We start from the raw sequence: 23,346 nt of genomic DNA, 5'->3' as shown, positions 1-23,346 counted from the left end.
ACCCAAACCAACCAGAAAAATAGCACAGTCAACAGTCAGCACTTTAGAACCAAACAGGACTGAATGCCTAGAATCATAGAATATCCTGAGCTGGAAGGGACCTAGAAGGATCATCAAAGCCCAACTCCAGGCCCTGCACGGGACACCCCAACAGTCACACCATGTGCCCAAGAGTATTGTCTAAAAGCTTTCGGAACTCTGTCAAGCTTGGTGCTGTGACCACTTCCCTGGAAAGCCTGTGCCAGTGTTCAAACACCCTCTATTGGAAGGGTGTTTTCCTAATATCCAACCTAAAACTCCCTGCTTCATACCGTGCCCTCAGGTCCTGTTGCTGGTCACCAGGGAAGAGATCAGTGTCTGCCCCTCTTCCCCTCACCAGGAAGCTGTAACTGCAGTGAGGTCTCCCCTCAGTCTCCTCCAGGCTGAACAGACCAAGTGACCTCAGCTGCTCCTCATAGGGCTTCCCCTCAAGGCCCTTCACCATCTGTGTTGCCCTCCTTTGGATGTTCTCTAGTAGCTTTATATCTTTCTTATATTGTGGTGCCCAAAAATGCACACAGAACTTGAGGTGAGGCTGCTCACTCACGGGGAGCACAGAGCAGAGTGGGACAATCACCCACCTCTGCTGGGTAGGACTATCAGCACCGTGCAATCAGGGTTCTCTGACATCTGACCATTATACAATAGTGGCACAAATAGTCACAAATTCTCCTTACTGATATAAAAACCTAGTGATGATTAATTACAAAAACAACTCCAGTTCAAGGAGAATCTCTAGTCACAATGACTGTGTATCTGTTTCTAAAGTCCATTCTAAGTTGCACCAAACAAGCAGAAAAACGACTGCATTGCCTTTTCTTCAGTTAATCATATTAAAAGCAGTTACGTAATATATGCATTTATAACTGAAGAACTTTACAATGAATAGGTCTCTTAGCTTTAAAACAAACTAAATCTGTACAGTAAATACAAAACAGTAGATACATTTAGCTTTTATTTGAGAATGCCTAGTAGGAACATTGTCTGTTTCTGCCAACTCTGCTGATCCATTCTGGACCACAAATTCTGCGTTAAAGAATTCCTCAGCAAATGCAGTTGTGTAACTGTGCAGTTGCTAATGCCACCTTGTGGATAAACTGGCATAGCACAAAGCCTTCTCCAGAGCATCATGCTATCAAAGTAAATAGTCTCTATCCACTGAAAAAAAATCCCATCTTTTCCTATTTTAACATTTTTACATTCTATCAGACACCACTTAAAGAACAATTTTTGCACTCACAGTGATAACCGAGCTACAAAAAATATTAGCTACATAGCTCAGTATGTTACACTCATCATAAGCTTTCAGCTGCCAGGCTTGTCTTTTGCTCAGTCAGGGAGGGTGAGGCAATTGGGGTGCAGAACAAAAAGACAGTGTCCATGTCCATGTCAGTGTCCTGGTGCCTTGTATAAATGGTTGGCACAGATGGCTGCTTCCAGTGGTGCTTTGCAGGTGTGTTGTACTACAGGAAATGCATGTATCCTACATTTCTGCAGTATATACTAGATCTGAGGGGAAAAATACATTCTTTCAGCTCCAGTCAAACATGTCATTGCTTCCCAGTTTCTTAAGTCAGAATATTAATGGTGCTCTTCTATGAGTACATGTTTGGCATTGCATTGCATAAGTAGATTAAGCTCTTCTAAGAAATGTTTCTATTTTGCATTCAGATATGTTCAGCTGCTAGTGGAAACAGCTGAACATTGGGTGATACATTGTGCATGATGACTTGTGATTCATCTTGTCAAAATAAAGGATTATAATGGCAGAGAGTGAACGAGTGCCAGACCTTGTCCCTGACATGGTCACGTGTGTATTGTCTGTTAGCAGCAGGACTTAGTTCATCATCTTAAAATCTTCACTCCATTTTTAGAGCCAAGTGACAATTGACAACTGTTGCAGGAAAACTGAATAATCAAGGGTGACTTTTGGGAAATGACAGTCTTCAAGGAGCTGTACCTGACTGTACTGCAGTGTTTCTTTCCTTTTCCATCCAGGCTGAAAAAGCTGAGAAACTGAATTGCTAAAGGAGTGGAGAGAATAAGGCAGACTGATCCTAGTTAATTCAAAAACTGTTTAAAAATAAATTCCAAAAGCAAGCAGTGATGAAAATATATTTGTCTTCTCAGAACCGTGGGTCAAAGAGAAACTGTCTACACTAGCTCTTACTAGAGCTTTTCTGAAACCTGGAGTATTTGTCTCTTATTTCAAAGATAACCTCCCCTCTCTGACATTTCTTTCTACAGGAGGCACACAGTATGATTGCGACCATGTCGTCGTCAACACAGTCAACGAAGAAAAGTTAACGCAGTGTTGGGAACCACTGGTTGTATAAATCCGGTGAAGCAAAGATGATGTTTGAATTGGCCACTGTTCTGGACACTGGTATTGGCACTGCCATCTCTGAAGGATACAGGATCAATGATGAGAGTTTTATCTTTTCTTCACCGTTTTAAAAAGAACAAGCAACAGAATGATTTCGCCTCCTATCCAAGATTATTTTCCCTATAAAAGCTTCAGTATCTCAAAACCTTTTTTTTTGTTTTTTTTTGTTTTGTTTTGTTTTTAAATGCTTACAATTCAGTGTTGGATAGAGAGTGGCAGTATGCCTCAGGCTAGAAGGGAACAATTGAATGTGAGAGTTGGAGTTATGTCAGTGAGTAGTTAACCCAGAATAGTCAGTAAGTGTAACTTATTTTATAAAGGACAGGAGTGCAGTGCATATGTGAGTATAGCAACTTGGACATATGGGATGTAGTATAAATATTCACTATGGGAAATTAATATATTTGGTTCACTAGAACAAACTTATGTTTACTGAAAATTTGAAGACTGCTAGTACAGCATATCGAAAGACTTTTTTTAACATGTGGCTTCAAGTATAGTTAGTATGCTAATATAGTAAGTCCTAAATTAAGAAAAAAATCTAGATTTTCTCATGTATAGAGGATGTAAAGTAGCAGATATTTTGTTAGAAAAAGAGAGGGCTTGCAAAAGGATGCATTGGAATGTGAAGAATTTGCCCATTTTCCAGGTTGCTTAATTTCTTGAGTTGTGGGTATTTTTCTTCTTTGCTAAGACACATTTGTACCTTTTAAAACAGTTTCAGTAAGTAGAGTCTTACTGAACTCCAAAATCATACAGGAAACAAGAATTCTTAGGGAAAGTATTACTCAGGGTGACTGCAACAGCCTGTAAGTGCTGTGGTTACTGAGTTTTCCAGCCACTGCCTGCTGGGCTTACTATGAAGAATGCCCAGAAGAATTTCTGGGGATGTTGGAGAGCAATGTTTGTGGTGGGCTCCTGGCTCCCTGTTGGACAGAAGTGTCAGATTGCTCTAGGAAGGGGCACAGCCAAGCCTGGATATATGCCCAGCCACAAGGGCTGTGCCCATTCCAAGTAAGTGTCGCTGGTTCAGTAAAGAGCTTGTGACAAGTAGGATGTTCTGATGACTGCAGGAGGTCCTTCTGTTGCTGTGCTTTGAACCTGAGTTTTCCTTAATAACGTTGGCAAAAAAGGTAAAATACAAACTCTGGTACTATGCTGCTGTGTTTTGTTCTGGCTTAGACCAGTGTTATTACAAGCTGCTCCAAGGAGCATCCAGGCCTTTGTCTTGCATAGTAAGTCTGTTTAATATTAACATTTTCATTAGTATTGTATTGCCTCAAAGGATACTGGTGCTTTTACTATTAGCACCCTAGAGGAAGTGCCTTACTAATTTTCTTCTTTTTGTAAAGATGTACTGAAGTTTTGTTGCTCTGAAATGTGCTGCTTTTAGTCCTTAATAGAAAATACATTGTTACTGGTTCCAAACAGTGGTACTCTGTCATATTGATGTCCTCTCGCTATATATAATATAGCATTTTACAAATAAATTTAAGTTAGGTAACTTCTTACTGGAATTACTTTTAAAGATAGAAAGGTGACATTGTATGGTTTGTTTTGCTTTCATCTTGTGCCCATCACTGTCCATAATTCCTCTGCGACAGCCAGCTCCTGAGGAGTGAATACATGGTGTGGAATAGCTGCAGGCTCTGAGGAATGGGTGATTCTTCTACACAAGTATGGACAGGGCCACCATTCACACGGCTGCCACTTCTGTCCCCTGGTGGAAGTGCTGCATGACACGGTTTGTGCACCACCACAGCTGCACTGCAGTAAGTGGACAGCTATCATTTAAGAGATTGCCAGTTTCCTTCATAATCCTTCCTGCATAATTGCAGGGGATGTTACTGCATAGCCTATCCCTGGTAAAATGGCAAGTTGTAGAACAGCTCACCAGACACAAACACCCCCTCCAGCGCTGATGAGACACAGCAGGAATAGGGACACAAAATCATGTCTACCTTATCTCCATAAACACTGCAGCCAAATCTGGGCCAGGAGTTGGGCAATGAGAATAATCATCAGTTACAGATTGATTTTGTTCCATGCTTCTGTTTAAATTAGCTATGTCATGAGAGAGTTGCCATAACAAGATCAAAGTATCAGTCTGGAGACAGTGATGTGACCATTTAGTTCTGAGAATGCAATAGCTTGGGTAATAATCTACATTAGCGAAGGCAAATAGAACTAGGAAAGACAAGGAAAAACAGCACAGATTTCATATAGACAAGTACGTAAGAGAGTGCCTCAGCATTTCAGGACTTTCATCTGAGAAATAAAAGCTCCAAGATACACCAAGGGAAAATGCTACAGACTGTTCCTCTTACCCTAAGAGTGAGGGGTGTTCTGCAAAAGTCATAACTATATTCTTAACATTGGTTTTCAGCCTATGGGACATTAGTATGTCTTGTCTGTTTATTAACGAGCAGTGTATGAAGGAATCAGAGACTTCTAAAACAAGATTTGTAAGTTATGCATTCTGTATGAGCTTTTAAAAAAGAAATGCTACATCCCAATTCATGCTCAAGGACTGACTGCAGGCAGAATGATGATTAGAGATACTTTATTGTGTACTAATTACATTGATTACTGTTTTTCCACGTGCATGTCCTCCTTCCAATTTCAGAAAGGCCTTTGGAACTTCAGAAAATGAGAAGACTTCATCAATAACTGGTTGAATCTACAGAATAAAGAAAAAATGTCACTATATTAGGAATAAAGTAATGTATCACCCTCAGACTTCAAAACTGTATGAAAAAAAGGAGGGAGGTTTTTTTAAAGTATTTAGGACAAAGCTTGCCATGGAGCTACTAGCTTTTTAAGATTTTTCAGGGATACCTCTGCATCCAGAAGAAAGCTTTCTGCTGCTCTTTGCCCAAGTTTTGAGACGCCTCTAGGAGCACAGTTTAGAGCCCCTACCTAATGTCACCATGTAAGGCTCTAACTTCTACATCCTTTCAAAAACTGACAGTGGTTTAGCTTTTTGTTGTCCACAATGATATACTAACAGAATATTTTTTCCCCTCGTATTTCTCTACTGGTTTTCTTGTTAAACTCTCATTCTCAGAGTGTCAGATATTTTAAAGATACTGATAAATCTGATGCCTATCTGCATCAGTACATGGCTCAGTACCCTTAAAAGACCACAAATGATATACAAAAAAAGCCCTCAAATGTTTGTTGTTGAATCATTTAACTACACTTGAAAACTCAGTGACTGTGTATTCCAGGAGGCATAAATCATTATTAAGCCCAGCTTCCATCAACTGAAATTTTGACATTAATTTTGTAGAGTTCTGGATTGGTTTTTTTTGATTGTTTTAGCATGTCTAAACATTTCTGACAACAGTGAAACTACTTATTCACTCTCCCCATTATTAACTAAGGAGCCTGAAACCCCCAAAAGCATTTTCTTTAGATGCCATAGTGTACCAACAGAAGCAGAAGAAATTTCAGCTCTTCTGAAAAATATTTGTCACTACTGGTCCAAGGGAAGAGGTTATTTTCTGTCAAATTCTGAGTCAGCATTCCAAAGTCCAAAATAAGATTTGTCTACAGAAGCACCTTCCACACCTCCTACCAAAGATCTGCCTGCCCTGAGGTTGGTCCTTTACCTTGGGTCCCATAACACCAGCCCAATCCATGTCCTTGCACTGACCCTAATCCTCTTATCAGAGGAAAACATGACCAGTAGATGAGTCTGCAGCTAGCACTTGCAGTGATGACGATTTGAAGTACCAAAGATCCAAACACACTATTTACAGTGTTAGAAAAAGATCCTTTTCACTTGTGCTAGGGAAAAAATATCTTCTGCGTTTTCCTTATAGCTGTGAGCATGCATCCTCTCTTGTTGAGTAAGCCAGTACTGGTAATTTCTCTGTGCTGGCAAGACATGCATTGCGCTAGATAGAAAAGGAATACAGCAGCATTAAGGACACGAACAATGTACCAGCTTTGGAATGGTGCTGTCTTTCAAAAAAGAAAAGGGTTTTGCTTTCAGACATGCTGCTTAGAAGGTGAGTGTGCAGCACTACCACGGAAAGATTTTCATACACACACACACACCCCCCCACACCCACCTTCTTAGCAGCAGTGGTGACCACCCAGCACCCTCCCCAACAGCACAACTAATGCTCTCTGATAGTTGTCTGTGCTCAGGGAAGTCCTTTTCTTAGAACTAATTTCCTCTTCACTTACACACTGTGCCTTACCTTGATCTCCACTCCTTGCACTTAAATAGCTACTGCCCTTGCTTGTACAGTAACAGTAATCCAAGACATCAGTACTCTTAACTCGCACCACAGTATCTCTTAATATCACTAGATTTTCCTTTTTATTTTGTAAAGGCAAGCTTAGCCATAGTGTGAAACTTCACATGGCAGAAAATCAGGAATGAATGAACCTCTTCCAAAGAATGCATCAGAATTTGCAGACAAATCACTTTTGAGAGCAACTGTTCCAATAAATATAGTCACCAAGGGCCTCAAAGTTGCCATGCAGCAAGATACAAGGCTTAGTAATTTAATTCCCGTGTTCTGCCTGGACAGTGTCTGTAAACCAAGCCCTAGCAAAGTGAGTAGCAACGCACAGCAGAGGAGCCACAAAGATACCCCAACTGCTGTGGAAGAAATGTTGGGTATAAATGATCATGTTCAAAACAAACCCATGTCTGGTCAGCATTCAGCACAGAATGGAAATGTTGTCTTGGACATCAGCAAAGTCAGGGACGTGGACTCAAGGCAGCAAAAACACTGAATTAGACAATGGTTTGGGGTAAACTCAGCATCTGAGTGCAGCTGCGGCTGCCGTGACCGTCAGCAGGATGAACGTGCTGCTGATCAGTACTGACTGTTTTGAGGAGGACCAACCCTTGCTTTCATAGCAGATGCTTGGGAAAACGGGAACCTTGTTGAGCCAAGCACTTGTACAGTACTTATTGTTAGTGGCAGCTGTGTATAAAGCTGTGCTTCAATTAAGAGGGAAAAAAAAGATATAGAAACCCAGCCTGCTGGTGCATGGACACAAGGCAAGGCAACAGGCTAGGAGGAGAGAAAAAGTATTCAGGGAAGAAAGCAGAGCAGGTGCACAGGGGCTGTGAAGTGCAAGGGATTCCAGGGAAAGGCAGAAGTTAATTTCAGACACATGCAGAAACTGAGAATATATGAACAAGATGCTTCACTGTTCTGCTAACCCGTAGTCCCTTACTGTAGGTTGCAGCTTATAACCCTGACAGAGTGAGGTATGTTACATCCTCAGCCTGTTGGGTAGAGTTCAAAGCATTGCACTTGAAAAGTGGTGACACAGTGATTCAGAGGAGCCCAGAATTCAGCCTCACAGTTCAAAACACCATGTGTATTGCAGCCACCACATGCTCAAAGCCCATCTGCTACATTGATGTAACCTCTAGCTTCATTTAAATGCTGGCTTTAGGCAGTGCTATAGAGAGACATGAATACCAAATTGATGATCCTGGCAATCTAGAGCATTAAACATTTTATCTGGCTGGCTGGACAGTCCCATTGTTTGAACAACCCTGAAAGGGCTGACCGTGTTGCAGCACAGTGATTCACTCAGCCTTTATCATAATCCACTGACTAAGATAAAATTTCTTCCTGTGAACAGACAAACAAGTAGAGGAGCGTCTGCTGTTTGTTGAATGTGTGATAATAAATGGAGATTAACTGGATAATAAAAACACTGCCTATTTACAGCCACGCATCAATTCCTTGCCAGAGGACACCTATTTATTCAGGGAAAAGGGATTAAACTAAAGTCTGAGAGAGAAAGGATTACACATACCCACATTGAAATGTTTATCTGAAAACAGATTGGGCCTGAAAGGTATTTTCTTCCTCTTCATTCTCTCCAATGCAGGACACACTATAGAAATGAATCTCAGGTCTCTTGAAATGAACTCATGTGTTTGGAAAAATAAAAGGAGTAATTGCTGATGCTGATTAAGGCTATCCTACACACAGCACAGAGATGGTGTCCCAGGCACTCCAGCTCTGAATGCTGTAGGCAGAGAACAGCACTGGCAGAAGCTGACTGGTCAGCAGGAACACACTCCTGCTCATGGCAAGTTCAGGCCCACCCTTGGTGGTCCCACTTTCTGCAGTAGCAAGAAACAGTTTTAGTTTCTCAGGAGGGGACAAGTGAAAAAACATGAAAGGAATGGAGGCGGCTTTGACACTCCTGAAGTCACTCCAATGAATGCGGAGCTTCTTCCTGCCACTGGAGGGAGAGCGAGAACCTTGAAATTCTCAGGAGAGCGATGAATTGAGCGCAAGCCTAGTTCAGAGCGCAGAAGGACAAAAGTGCCCTCACCCAAAGGACAGTGACAGTGCACTGGCTCTCTTCCAGGTCTGCAAAGGATGGCCGTGTCAGAGCTGCCAGGCAGCCTTGCTTGGGAGAGTGCTTCCCTCCCAGCTGCTGCCTCCCACAGCACATCCCCTTCCTATGCCTTGGTGAGGCTGCTCAGGCTCCCATACACCACTCCACTGGAAAGGAACTTGCACGTGCACAGAACAAAAGCTGGGATGTGCTTCACCAGACATCAAAATCCTCTGAGGGCTTGCTGTAATGGAAAAGACCTGCATGCTGTTTTGACTAGCTGAGTTAAAAGAAATTACCACCGGGCCTAAATGTGGTTTGTGAGCACAAATGCAGAGTTTGAGAGTCTCCTTGGGCCTTTAGTGAGTCTCTTATCAATGTCAACAAGAATCGTGAAGAGAAATCATAAAAAAGAACAGTCCTTGTCCTGGAACTAAACAATTGGTTATCCATTTGTTACTTTATTGTTATCCCATGGGGAAAAAAAGATGCAGTTTTGGGACACTCCTACTTTAGCCGAGCATCTTCTCTGCTGTACTAATGTTCCATGCTCCTTGGATCTTAATCTCACTCCTTTCTTCATTGTTTCTTCCCCTCAAAATGGCATGCAACAATGTATGCTGAGCCTCATACTGCTTGCCAACAGCAGGTTCTAGGGTCACCCAACACTGAAGACAGACTGAAGCTCTTGCCTTCTGCAACAGCTGCCTCTGGTCACATCTTGTACAGGTAGCTTTGCAACTGCACAGAACCAGCATAGAATCATAGGATGGCTTGGGTTGGAAAGAACCTTTAAAGGCCATTCAACCCAACTCCCCTACCACAGGCAGGGACACCTTCTACTAGACCAGATTGCTCAGAGCCCTATCTTTGAATGTTTCGTAAAAAACTTGCCTTGTGTTTTTTATTAACTTGTATTTCAGAGAATGTGCACTTTCATCCATGAGCACATTAAAGGATTCAACAATACACCCATAACAAAAATGATGCTGCAGTGGTTAAGAAATGGGAATGGAAGGCAAGTGTCCCAGAGTTTCATCCCACAGCCATCTTACCAACAAGTGTATTATCAGGTCTTATTTGTTTGGTTATTAAGCCAAAGTACATTCTTTCATATCAAATCTTTTAGCAGCAGCCCACAAGACCTCATGAGTATCATGTATAATTATTAGAAATGCTAGCACACAAATCCAGTTAAGCAGGCTCTCAGGGTACAGTTCAGAGTGTAGAAAATGCTTCAAAATCTCTTGTTTGTTAATTAGCCCTGGCAGAACAGCTTCTACAGAACATAATGAAGAGCAGTAAGAAACTGGGACAAGCCCAGGACTGCAATATGTGCCAGCCTAGCCCAAGCTTAAATCAGTAGAAATAAGGAAGATCCTGGGTTTAGTTACGTACTGGACCATGCTGAAAAACTGTTAACTAAAAGAAAGCACAATTAATCTCTTCTGGAATCCCTGGTAAGGCACATTCTTGTTAATTGTCCTAATATTTGTGCTGGTAATTACCGCAATCTCAGTCAATGTCACCATATACTTAAGACAGAAGCAACTTTGGTACAGTTGAATATAAATATATATTTACATAGGAAAGCATATCATATATAGTGATTAGAAGATTAGTCCTTCATGATCCACATCTTCCCAGTCTCAGCAAACTAAATTAAGAGCAGACAAGGGCTGCCTTGTCTGCATTTTACCCCTGCACTAGGCAAAATTCCCTCCTACACCAGGAGGCTAGAGCTCAGGACACCAGGACTGACTATGCACACAATTTTCAATCACATCAGGTTAAGGGAACACATCTGATTAAATGCTTGGTAGATGATGATGAATTTTTTTCCAGACCTCATTGTGGTATAAGTGAATTTACATACTGAAACCCTATTTCCCCACAATATGCAGAATTTCCATTAGTGTCCTTTCACGGAGACTTTTCACAGTTACATCACAGCACTTTCATAAAGAGCATAAGCAAACTACCATGTCCTGGAAGAAGAGCAGCAGGTATGTTTTAATAAAAATCACAGTGGCTTTTTTTTTGGGTGGCCGTGACAAAATGCAGATAGAGGTTCTTTTTGGAAGAGAAAGGGCTGAACAGACCTTTTTGCAACCCCTCCTTGCTCAACAACTCTGTGCTCTAGCCAACCAACCTGGCAAGCAAATGCACTGCAGCAGGAAAACAAAATTAAAAGGAAAAAAAAAAAAAAAAGAAAAAAAAAAAAAAAAAAAAAGAGGTGCAAGCTTTGCAATTTAGCATGAAGAAACATGGTCATGAGAACAAGTGTGAGTGATGGAAGAGAGTGGGAAAAAAGACTGATCTCTAGTTAATTGAGACATTTAAGTGTAGAAACCCCTATACTTAGGCACCCTAGTGCCTTTTTTAAGAAAGACTAAAGCAGGCACCACACAAGGGCTAGTTCTCAGGTATCTTCAGATACCTGATCACAGTCATAAAGCCTGGAATTACTGTAGAGAAAGCTACATCTATAGATGCCATGTTTGGAAAACATTCAAGAACTCAGTGTTAAATTCACTGTTTGATATTCATACAGCTGAGAGAAATGCAAAAATAAAGCAATAAGGGCCAGGGAAAAGGTGTTTGCAGAACTGTAACAAGATGAATTGGAAGCAAATCAATACACACAGGTTAGCATACAGAGTCCAGAAGCTGTGATGACCTACATTAGCAGTAGGTGTAAGCCATCTTAAATCATGTCCATCCAAACAACTCTCAGAACCCATGGCATGTCAACGTGGATGACCATATCCATTTGTGTTACTCACTTCCTGAATAGGAAAGACCAGGAACAGAAAGCAATTCAATTCCTCTTTTTAACAAGGTATCTCAGAGCAAATCACCAAAGGTGAATAAAGGGCATTAGCCTTCATTAGTAGATCAGGAAATTAAGGTAGCAAAAGGTTGTGTGATTTGTTCAGCATTACACAAGAAGACAGCAGCAGGGCCAAAGAACAGTCAGCATCCTGCCCTCCAAACCGTAACAGCAGGTGCTAAGTCCAAAGCATCTAGTGCCTTCAACAAAATGTATAATCAACACTACTCACAAATTACATTAATATAGGCATGCAGTTGTTCTTCCTATGGGTGCCTGTGCTGGATCATGTATCTAAAAAGCAAATATCAAAGAGAATTATCTATTCACTTCGTGACTGGAGACTCTGTTTGCCCTTTAGCCTTCCTTCTGCAAAAACAACTTTCACCCGTCAGCCCATCTGATGCAAAAATGCTCTGAAGGAAAGAGTATTAAGTCACCAGCAACACTGCACATACACTTGTACTGCATTGAAATAGCACTGAATTAAAATGAAAATGTCACATTTCTGTTGGGCTGCATGTTAACCCACATCCTATTACAGTCCTGTAGGAACACACAACACACTCAGTGCTCCTGCTTATGACACTAAGGAGTCTTCTTAGAAGTTAGAAGCTTCTACCAATTTAAGTACTTATATGAATTTGGCCTATTTTCAGCAAGGACTATATGACACGTCATTAGGAGGAAAACTCTGGGCAAGCAGCAAAAACCAAAATTGTCAATGTTAAATCCACAACACCGACCACAAATACGGCAAATTAATTCCTAACGAGCCTTTCAGTGATGACGCACACACCAGTGTGCCAGCAGATCTGTGTCCTGAATTAAAGGGTCTGTTGGTTTCAGTTGTCTTTAGATGAGAATTGTCATTCACCAGGAACATTCTACCATGGAAAGAGATACAGCAGCTTCTGACATGGGCTTCGTCAACTCATTTGGTAGAGCCCACATTAAGCCAGTCCTTACTGGGTCATAATTTACTGCTGCAATTCAAACCACAATAGGGATTCTCCAGCAGTTTTAAAAATAGCCAGTCTCTCTAAAATTTGTCAAGGAAATAGTGGGTTTTCTCCATGTCCACAACTGTTGCAGCAGCCTCCCAGTCTTGCAATAGTCTCTTTGCAAGATGTCCAGCTGCAAGGCAGAGAAAACAGCTTGTAAACTGAAAATGTTTTTTTTCCCCAGGTAAATTACACAAGGAAAATTATTCTCTTTCCTTGTACTACCAACTCATCAAATCCTCTCCTTCACTTTCCCATTAAAAAAGGCTGTTAAAATAACTCCTCCTCAGAGTTGGTATTTTGCAAATCTCTATTCCTTGCTGCAAAGATCAACCAGGTGAAAACCAAGTAACTTTAAACAAAATTGCTTATACTTCATCCACGGAAGGACTGAGAATCCTTTTGCTTTCACAAAGGAAGATGATGAATTCATCAGAACTAAAAATCTCTGTTGTTGCAGAAGGACTGTAAGGAAAAATACTGTCAAATCAAAATTATCTGTAAAAACATCATCTCTTTTTAATTTCCTACATTTAATCTCCCCATATAATTTATTCCTCAAAAAAAGCCTCTCATTTTCAGGAGCTTTCTAATTGCTATCTTACTCACTTCATACAATCTCAAAATTAACATGTCTAACAGAAAAGACTAAAATATAAAAAAAGACCCTGCATTACTCAAAACTATTCACTCAAAGGTAACAAGTTCAACTACATGAGCCCAATTTGCTGGCTTCCCCAAGCTTCTAGATACACTTCATTGCTTTGTGCTTTTTTTATTTCTTCTTTATTCTTTCCTATCCAAACATAAACATTTATCTTCACTTACTTATAGGAAATTGTGGTACAATTCCTCCAGTGATTCTCTCCTGCCTTTTTTCTCAAACACCTACTCTTCTGAATGGATGGTCTGTCCTTTTAAGAGAACTCTTGTGTCTAAACAAGAAAGGTCATAGTCTTAGTATCTGTCTAAATGGAACACAACTGGGTCTTATCAAATCCTGATGACAGCTCAATGTTTACAACACTGCACAAAATAGAGTAAAATGCTGCTAGAATAATGACTCTGCAGACAAACAGTCTGACGTTAGGACCTGTTTTTGCACATCTTTGTCCTCATGATCATCTTACAACCAGAAGTACATCAGGACATTCATGTACGTATGACGTACATTTTAAGTGGCATTGCAATTCACCTGTCCAGGTTATTAAGCAAAGAACACCGATTAAGCCCTATCTCTATTGCATAAACAGCTGTTTCCCAAGAGGCTTTCATGAGCATATTCTGCATTTGTTTTGCATACAAGGTAAGAGCAGAACACAAAACAAATTGCAACTGGCTGAGAACAGGACAAATGGTAAGAACAGAGACAAGGGCATTTCTTTTTCTTAGACACTTATAATTTAGCAGTGTGACTGAAGGCAATCACAGGATGAGGATGTTCTACAGCTTCTTTCTTGACCACAGGATTATGCCTATGGCACTGGACAAAATGCAAAGCAGAGAACTTCTTATCAGCAGCAGTGAGGTGGCAAAACTGAAGCAATCAGGTCTTCAATACAACAGCAGTTTATTTACTCTTTTCCAAACTCTGGAACATATTGCATACCAAAAAAGGGGGATCAACACTCAGACACTGAGAGACCTAAATTTTACTAACATGCACAAATTTTGAGCACAAGATGGTAGTTCACATACTACAACTACCAGCAGTCATGACAGACTCTGCTTACTCTTCTGCTTATCTACCACGCAGAAAGATTAACAGCAGTCGTCCATATTCTCTACTCTTGGATAATTTCATGTTGCCAGAATTCCCAAAGACGACACTGCTGGGACCTATATCACCACACGATCCAAAACACAGGAAGTCAACTGTTCACTCCCACAATATATTTTGTAACAAGCTCGTAAACATGAAAAGATCACAAAAGCAGACTGTAATCTATCTTGGCCTTTCCCAGCAAAATCACTGACATTCCCCAGAAGCTTAGGAATGCTCACAACATTGCAAGTCCCCGTGCTGATTTAGCACCAACATCATACTCTGCAGCACTGAAATAATGAAACACAAGATTCTTGTCACCACTCCACCAATGGAGATCATCTATTACATGCAATAACCAGAATATTCTAATGCTGCACACACTACGGACAGGACACCCAACCATCCAGGCTAAGCAATTTTGCATATGCAGATACACAGCCATGTTTATTTTGTCCAAACGAACCAAGTGAGAGCTCTTAAAACATGATTTTCATATAAAGTTCATATTAAATGATTCCACTGGCAAAAATAATCAATCACTCGATATTACTCCTTGTAACTTTGTAAGATTTGCGTTTTTAAAAACATATGCTAAAGAGGGAGAAGGCAGAACAGTCTTAAGCATTATGAACTCCTAAATTCCATGCAAAAGGCAGAAGTTAGACACTGGAACAAGTTGATTTTTAACTAGCTTTCCTTACCATGACTCTCCTAACATTTTATTTCCCAATAGTGAACTACACCATTTTTGAGTCCAAGCAGCATCTCTTTCAGCACAAACACCCAAGTAACTGTTACTGACATACCTTTCCAGAATCAACCAGTTCTGCTATTTCATCCAAACTTGGGCCACTTGGCATGAAAAATGCCCACCGATAATGGACTCCTTTAAGGAGATGCTGCAAGAAAGATCACAAATCTATTAAAATATCATGAGAGCAAACTGAAATGGGAACTAAAATTAATGACAGAATCTCTGAAGAAGTAACTTGAGGAAAAGATATGGAAGTTATATATGCTAGTGTTTGAAAATAACTGCACCTAAGCATGTATATTAAATGTACAGACCAGTATGTTACCACAACAGGATCAGGGTGAATTTTGTGTCTAATTGCACAAGTCAGCTAATAGAGAAAAACAATTACCTTGTCTCTGCAGCTAGAAACAGCATTATTTGTTACATAAGAGAGAAACGGTGTTAGGCGTTCATGTACACTCACAAAGGGGGTGAAATAAACCCAGCAATGTGACATTCAGAACCCTTCACTTCAGCATCAGTGACTTCATTTTCCACCATAATATCTGCCAAAGTCATCACTGTCCAACGACAGATGGCAGCTCACATGAAAAGCATTTTGGGAAGATCTCACACACACAAGTCAAGAGCATCTCCTCTGAGTAATTCATTACAGGAATAAAAGCCATCATCTGCCAAAGAGAGATTTTTATATATGGCATAGAATCCTCTTCATTATGGAAACCTGCACACTGAGAAATAATATTACATTATTTCTTCCCCACCTTTTCATTTTGTCTTTGGGCTTTCTTGTGAGAGTACTGCTGCAGGACTTAAAATCCCATTCAGCCAAACCTTCACAGGAATACCATAGCAACTGCCTGAAAAGCATTCATTTGGAGAGCAAGTACATAAGCATAGGGAAGAAAGAGAAAAGTTCTAAAAAGCCCTACTGATCTGGCCACTGGCAGAATGTTTTAAGATCCACTTATGAAAACTGGAAAAATCAGTATCACCATCTAGACACATGAGCATGAAAGAGATGAAAGACTTCCTAGCCACCCTCGACCATGGTTATTGCTCTCTGGTGCTGGAACAGGATGAAGAGAATCAGTCATGGAACAATGTTTTTGAGAGAAAGCCTGACCAGCCTAAAGCAAGTAACAAAACTGCCCTCACTTCACTGAGGCAGGAATTTGCTGTGTTTACTATGAAACCCTGGCTGTCAGCAGGACTCACCAGGGAGGCTATATGGAAAAGGCCACAATGGAAAGCACAATAAGGAATCAAACTTCAAAGCTCCCCAAACTACTACATACACCCAGCAGCACCACCCTAACACATTTCTTTTCAGGGCAAGAAAGAAATAATAGTATACTTAATGACATACGAGGACAATGCAACAGCTGCCTCTCCGTGAGCTCTGTAAATGACATCCAAGCCACAGAAGTAGTCACTAAAGTACTACAAAATATCAAAGTGCATAGGATTTTGCCAAATACCTTTAGAGTTTTGGAACCAACAGTGACTCCTGTTTGCAACATTCCATCAGCCACTCCAAGTTTGTCCATATTGATAAGGAAAGGTGTCACTAAGGTAACATACGTTGCTCCTGACCATTTCTTCAAGAGATCTAGTGCCCACTTCTCAGTGGATCCACCAACATTATCTAGGATAAAATCAAACCTGCAGACATATAAAGAACAGGTTTAAAATCTTGACACAGCAAAAATAACTTCACTGGAATTAAGCTAATTAACAGCAGAAATCAGCTCTACTTCACATTTTTTCGTGTCACTGCAATGCAATAAAATAATCACCCTTGCAAGATAGCAGCAAGGAAGTCCCAAGACTTCAGCAAAGTCCCATCTTAATGTACAATGGGATTTAAATTTACAGGTTATTGCCCATTCACTGTGCAGCAGACACAGGCTATTAAAAAAGTACACTTAAACTCCAAAAAGCAAACTTAGATGCAGAACTACATTCTGTACTTGCTTAAAGCCTTCTAGAGCTCTATCTCTTCAGTCCTCCCATAGAGACTACTGGAACAATCCTGAGGTCTAGCACTGAACAATACGGTATGTACATGTAAAAGCTAGTCTGGACTCATGCCCTCAACTAGAAACAGCTCCTGTACATGCTGTACATGAAAGTCAGTTCCAGTGGATAAAATTACGTAAATAAATTATTCTACTAATGCTTATTTCCTCACATCTTTTCTGTGACCCAATTCTCAGTTTCACTTCTCCAAGTTTGGGTTTTTTTACCTCCTTATTTATTTAGAGGTCATTTTACCTCTCCTGACAGCTCTTTTCTTCACATCTACCTATTTAACATTGAACCTAACAATGCAAAGGATCTAAAACCTTCCCCCCATGGAATGGGTATATGCAGCCTCTGGCAAAAAGCCAGTTTCACTATTCCTTCTCATTATCCCAGCACGTGAGGCCTGTAAAGGCTGAATAGGGCAACAGGGAGCTATGCACCTGTTCTGTTAAATGTACAACTCATTCTTGTTTTCACCTGTAAATTTCCAGCAATCTCCAGATTGCAATAGATATGTATATACACATATGTCTAATCTAAATAACCTACAAATAGGAGGGAAAATACTTCATGTAGATTAAATAGAAAAGTCCTTATCTCTCTGGAATGACAGTTTTCCTGCCTGTTTTCCAAGGGTGTGATTTCATGTTTAAAGTTCAGTTAATGTAACAGTTAGCTGCCAGCATTCAAGACCATGAAACTAATGCTCCTGGAAAGAGTAGCTGACTCTAAAGAGTCAGTACAGCTGACTGATCAGCCTAGTTGGATCATTAAACTGCACCCCAGGACACTGTTGCTGTATCTCTTAGAAAGGGTCACTTGCTAGAATGGGTGTTTAGCATTTAAAGTGTTGAACTGCACAAAGGCAAATTTAGCACTGACTGCAAAGTCTGTCCTGCCATACAGTGTCACTGCCCTCAGGCCTGCTGACAGTCACACTAGTTAAAGGGCACATGGCTTCTTAGAAGCACAGTTGCCACTAAAATTCTCCCACAGATCCAGCAGCTTCTATTTCCCCTCCCAGAAAGTTAGCTCAATCTAGCTAAAAAGAGTGGTGTAAGTACTGTATTCAAATACAAGTCACAGTAGACTACATTTAAACAGATGGAAAGATTACAAAAGCAAAAAATACTTCTGTTCTTGAGAAAAATCCCAGGCTAGTTTAAACATAGCTGCTGTGACAAGATAAATGTGAATGTTTTCAGAGGCAGCTGTATCCAATGTAACAGAAGAGAAATTTACTCCGAGTTGAGTTGCACAGTGGCAAGTCACTGCTTCTTTATGATATAGTTCTTTCCTCTACAAGATCAATTTTATATTTACCAGCTTTGCTCAGGATTTCAGAGAATTATGTCAATTTATTCAAGCATTGTATATTCTCCAACATACTTGGATGGAAGCTACAAAACTGTTCTTATCACAGTCATTGAAAAGAAGCACGTGGAAGTGAGCTTGTCTCCCAATTCCTGGCTTAGTCTTACAATGAAATCTGTGATGGGTATACTCACTTGCAAACTGCATTCAAAAAGGTGAATCTGCTTTACAAAATAATGCTTTAGAAACAAGGGGGAAAATTTAAGGAGTTCTGATAGAGTCAAGCAAGTTCTGCAAAAGGCAGAAGGTCTGACTGCCAACTCCTTCATCTCAGTATTAAGCAACACAAACACTCACAATGGTAATGCTTTAAGCTGCTCTTCCAGATTTCCAGACTTGTAATCAATCACATCATCTGCTCCAAGCTTTTTCACCAGTGTGCTGGCATCACGAGAGCAAACTGCTGTCACGTGAGCATCCCAGGCCTTCATTAGCTAAAAACAAGTATTAAGAAAAAAAAGAAGTCCAAAGATTAAAATTTATTGAAATACTGAGAACAACTTAAAAGGTAAAGTCTCATTATAGTTATATAACAAATGAGCAGCTTTAATGAGGAGAGGGAAGATTGTTCCAATACAGGATAATTTGTTACAAATCCCACAGACAAAATAAAGACTAGAATTTATCAATATTTAAGGTGGTTGTAGGGAAGGAGGAGTTGGTGTGAAGGAAGGAGTGTGGGGGGTTTTTAATGCCACTGAAAGATACCAGGTCTCATGACAAATAAGACTCTCAGTTTGCCATCTGAATCTGCCAGCAAAACATACACCAAGAGGTACTGTCCAAGTTGCTAATCTACCAAACTATCACCAGACATATCATTAAATATTATTAAATATGCCCTTTCATATTTCATGTTGCTGCAAATAGATTAAGTACCAGTAACAAGAAAAAGAAGGAAGTCATCTCTGATTTACCACAGGGGCAGTATCAGGTTATCTTCTACTCCAAAAGCTATAGCGAAGTAAATGATTTTTGCTAGTTATTTATCTCTTTTTGCATCTCATTTTTTCATTCACGGTAACACTTTTTACCTTTATTGTAGGTTAATTAACGTCGTTTATCCAGGATTGATCAGTTACAAATTGTAACTAGTCAGTGGCTAACCAGCCTTTCATACTGAAAGTCACCTGCTTTATCATGGATCAGGCAAATAGTGTACCACGAAAAATTCTGCTGTAAACCTCTTTAAAACCACTGTGCTTATGGCCTAGTAACATGGAAAGAAGTGATGCAATCACCCAATTTCTGTATTTTTTTTATAATCTTGAGAGAAAGATTTTTCAGCATGAGATGACAGTAATTAGAATCAAAACTCCCAAATTAACTAAGAGCATGAAAGAGGATGTTCCACAACTAATGAAGCAACAAAAGAGCATGTTGATTTTCCAAAGTTTAGAGCTAATGGAACAGACAGACAAAAGGGCAGCAGGGCAAAGACAGTGAGAGAAAGTAGATCTAAGCCTCTGTGCTTTACAGCCACTGCACACAAAAGCCTGATGGCCTCTCACATCGTTTGACCAACTACAGCAGTTGTGGTAGGTGACATTCTCCATCAGTTTTCCTGCTCATACACCAAGTTCTGTTCATATTTAGAGTGCAGAGCTGAATGAAAGATAATGAGAACAGGCCACATATTTCAAGTTACACCAATCAGAGATTTCCTGCACCCAAATTGTGAAATGTAATCTTACACACAACTCCCTTCTTTGAAAGTCCTTGCCTCCTATTTTAAAATAATACAACATAAAAAACAGAAAGCAATAAATATGAAAATGCTTTACTTTCGGAAATACCAATTATCTCAATCAGGCAGACTGATCAGTAGCTTGCTATTTCTCTCTCCCTCCTCTCAATTCCCTTCTGTTATTCTTTTTTCATACTGAAACTCTTGAAGATTCATCCTGGGCATGCTGGATAATATTACCTGTACAGCAAATGTACCAACTCCTCCTGAAGCTCCTAATATTAATATTCTGTAAGAGAAAATTAAAATATATTTAATAGTTCTTTAAATAAGCTCTGGAGTAACTATGTATTCTAATGTTTCTTATACATCTCTGATGCTGAATTATTTTTAGCAAAAGATTGGTTTTGTCATTCAATGTTATTCAAGAGTGGTTAACTGTTCAGACATGTGACTTAACATTGCTGATCAAGTGTCTTGTGCCAAAAGCATTATTTCAGCACAGCCAAAGAGACTTCCTCATATGTGCTTTCCACTAAATGCAGGCAGTGGAGTTGTCAGGTAATAGCATTTATACCACTCAAAAACCCTGTACCTGTCCTCACTTTCCCAAGCATAATTGTTTAGTTTGGCAAAAATTCAGTTAAGAGTCCTTTCTGTCTCCCAGACTCTACTGTCATCTCTCCTAAAGAAAAAAATCCAATTCACCAACATTTTACATATATCGGTCTTATCTAAGAGAAAAATTAGTTTAGTATCACATTATTTAAGGAGACTGTGAACTGCAGAACATGTGGAACATAATTTTCTCATATTGCATACTGTTTATCTAAAAGACAAAAATACAATTAAGTACCCTCACCATTAACAAGTTTAATTTCCATTAAAATATCTTTTTCTTTAGAAAAAAGGCAGTACAATTTTTCTAGTTTCTTCCAGTACATCTCAACAATACCCTGTAAATGCCAGCTTGTGGAAACTGGCACATAAGCAAGAAAATGAAAGAGTATATTGCCAAATTATTAGCAAATGAGAGTTCATTTTAACTGATAACCCTAAATTTCAAAAAAAACGAATACAAGTTTACTTGTGTGAGTACCTTACTACTAGAATCACTGCTCAAAAATTTCATTCAAATATTATATTAAATAACTAAACATCAAAAAGTGAGTTAGTAAGAAAACCTTGCAGCTCAAGTTGCAAACAGTGCTTTGACTTTGGATCCATTTGCTAATTCTAGGACAAAAAAGAAGATCCAAGATGAAGTCCTGGCATAGGATTGGGGAACATCATGTTTCTCAGAGCTTCTGTTTGCCAGAAAAATCTCAGAATCTTCAGAAGCTGATGAAATTCCTGTTCTAAATCTCACAGTAAAAGATGTTGGAGGAAATTGCTTTTTACAGTACAAAACTGTACTATACAATCTGGAGTCTCAGTTTACAAAAGTTCTTTGAAGTAGCTTAAGAGACTTGGCTTTGGTCACACTATCCATTTTAAAATGCTCCTTTTGTAAGTGATCAGATACTGTTTCCTCCCATTTCATTGATCCAAACTGCAAAATTCAGATTAAGAATATGACACCACAATACCACAAAGGCTGCAGCTTTTAAATCTGCCAAAATGTACTTATCCTCAGAATCAGGCTTCTAACGACAGATGCCTGGAGCAACATGCATATTTCAATTTCAGTATACTTGAAAAGGCGCCAGGATACTACACTCAAGATAGTGGGTTAAACCCATCTTTATCCTTGAAAAGGACAGTCAAAATGAGATGCTTCCAAAACACCTTTTCAAACCACCTTAACGATTTCACTCCTTAGTTAAAGGGCATTTCTTCTACTACATATTTGGGGGAAAGCTGACACCTTAAAATGTACCATTTGCTCAAAGGATTTAGGTAACATTTTCAGTTTGGGAAGAAGCTTGGCTAGGACATTTTTTTTATTTTCCCCTTCAATAAAAGCTCTCAAGATTCCTTCAGGTAGAAATACTTTCTAGATTTGGCTTGTTCCTATGTTACATGGGCCATTTTCTACCACACCTTCCAATTATTAAGACTCTCTCCACACATTGTGACTTCAAGAAAGCTCTTCATTTCTGAGATAAACTACGTCTGCACAGGATATCCATGTGCAGCAGCTCAACAGATCAGCATTTTCACAGCACTGACAGCAGCAAGACACACAAGTACAAGGGGGTGTTTGAAGGTGCAGGCCCTGTTAGGACGGTACTGAATGACAGATGGTGGCAAGTGCCAAAGTAGGAAGAGTTTTGTTTGCACTGCCCCAGGAAAACCCAGCCAGGAGAAAACACATCATAGAAACAACTTGTTTTCACTGCCAGGGTGAGCTCAGGAGCAAACTAATATACAAGTATGTACACCAGGCAACAAACTAACAAATCTTCTGACCTGGACAGAGATCCAAGAGAACCCATTTTTCCAAAATAACAAAAGGAACATTAGTACCCCAGGCTTTCCTTCATTCTGACAGAGGCACAAAATTCACCAAGCTCCCCATGGGGCTCCAGCAGTTCAAATGATCACAGGGAGCAGATCTCTCCAGATAAGCACACCATGAGATTTGAAAGTTTAGCCCATCTCCCTGGGCTCTGCTTGGAACTATGGTGTGGTCAGAAACCAGCATCAGAGAGGCAGGACCTGTTGCAGCTGTGTGTGTCCCCTACCAGAACACACAGAGGGTGGGAAGTAGGGGTTCTAGATCAAGGTCTAATATTTTCTCCAGATTATAAACAATTAAAAATTTTCAGTAACTGAGTTACATGTAAGATAAAAATTTAACAAACTGATCAATTTTATATGGTTATAAAATTAATGTTTTTATAGACTAAATATATCAACTTTATTTAGATATAAAATTATATTTAATTTGATTATGCCAACAAAATGTCACCAGAAAATTTATTCCTGGATCAAGCACTGTATACCCTAGCAGGAAGATTTACAACCTACACTCAATTTGTACTTCTCAACAGATAAAATGATGAAATAACACACAGACGTTGAAAAAAGAATTCTTGCAGTATTATAGTATTCAAATTTTTACTGCAACCATATAAACCAGGAGTGTATGTTTGGTAAGTTACATTAACAGAATCCAGCACCTCTGCCCAGCA

The 23,346-nt window shown here is 39.7% G+C and overlaps 2 protein-coding genes across 13 annotated transcripts in view; one reads left to right on the top strand and one right to left on the bottom strand.

The window, feature by feature from the left end:
• CRYBG1 (crystallin beta-gamma domain containing 1) overlaps positions 1-3,929 on the top strand; it is a 43,154-nt gene extending 39,225 nt beyond the window's left edge. For both annotated transcript variants that reach the window (XM_014887894.2, XM_088161947.1), the window contains one exon: positions 2,287-3,929. In XM_014887894.2, the coding sequence (XP_014743380.2) occupies positions 2,287-2,375 (89 nt within the window). In that variant the 3' untranslated portion in view covers positions 2,376-3,929. The remainder of the gene's footprint in view (positions 1-2,286) is intronic.
• Positions 3,930-4,971: 1,042 nt separating this feature from the next.
• The window catches only part of RTN4IP1 (reticulon 4 interacting protein 1), a 106,189-nt gene continuing 87,814 nt past the window's right edge, over positions 4,972-23,346 (bottom strand). For 2 of the 11 annotated variants that reach the window (XM_088161948.1, XM_014887897.2), the window contains 5 exons: positions 20,450-20,498; positions 18,820-18,956; positions 16,602-16,785; positions 15,170-15,262; positions 4,972-5,105 (listed from right to left, as the gene is read on the bottom strand). In XM_088161948.1, the coding sequence (XP_088018074.1) occupies positions 4,989-5,105; positions 15,170-15,262; positions 16,602-16,785; positions 18,820-18,956; positions 20,450-20,498 (580 nt within the window). In that variant the 3' untranslated portion in view covers positions 4,972-4,988. Of the gene's footprint in view, positions 5,106-11,442; positions 13,531-14,146; positions 14,512-15,169; positions 15,263-16,601; positions 16,786-18,819; positions 18,957-20,449; positions 20,499-23,346 lie in introns of those variants that run through there. The other 9 variants (XR_015802533.1, XR_015802532.1, XR_015802536.1 and 6 more) reach the window with 9 other exon arrangements.

This window comes from Sturnus vulgaris, chromosome 3 (genome assembly GCF_052056855.1).
Source record: "Sturnus vulgaris isolate bStuVul1 chromosome 3, bStuVul1.hap1, whole genome shotgun sequence".
NCBI lineage: Eukaryota > Metazoa > Chordata > Aves > Passeriformes > Sturnidae > Sturnus > Sturnus vulgaris.
Note: the sequence above shows the minus strand (reverse complement) of the source record. Positions and strands in the feature narration are given on the sequence as shown.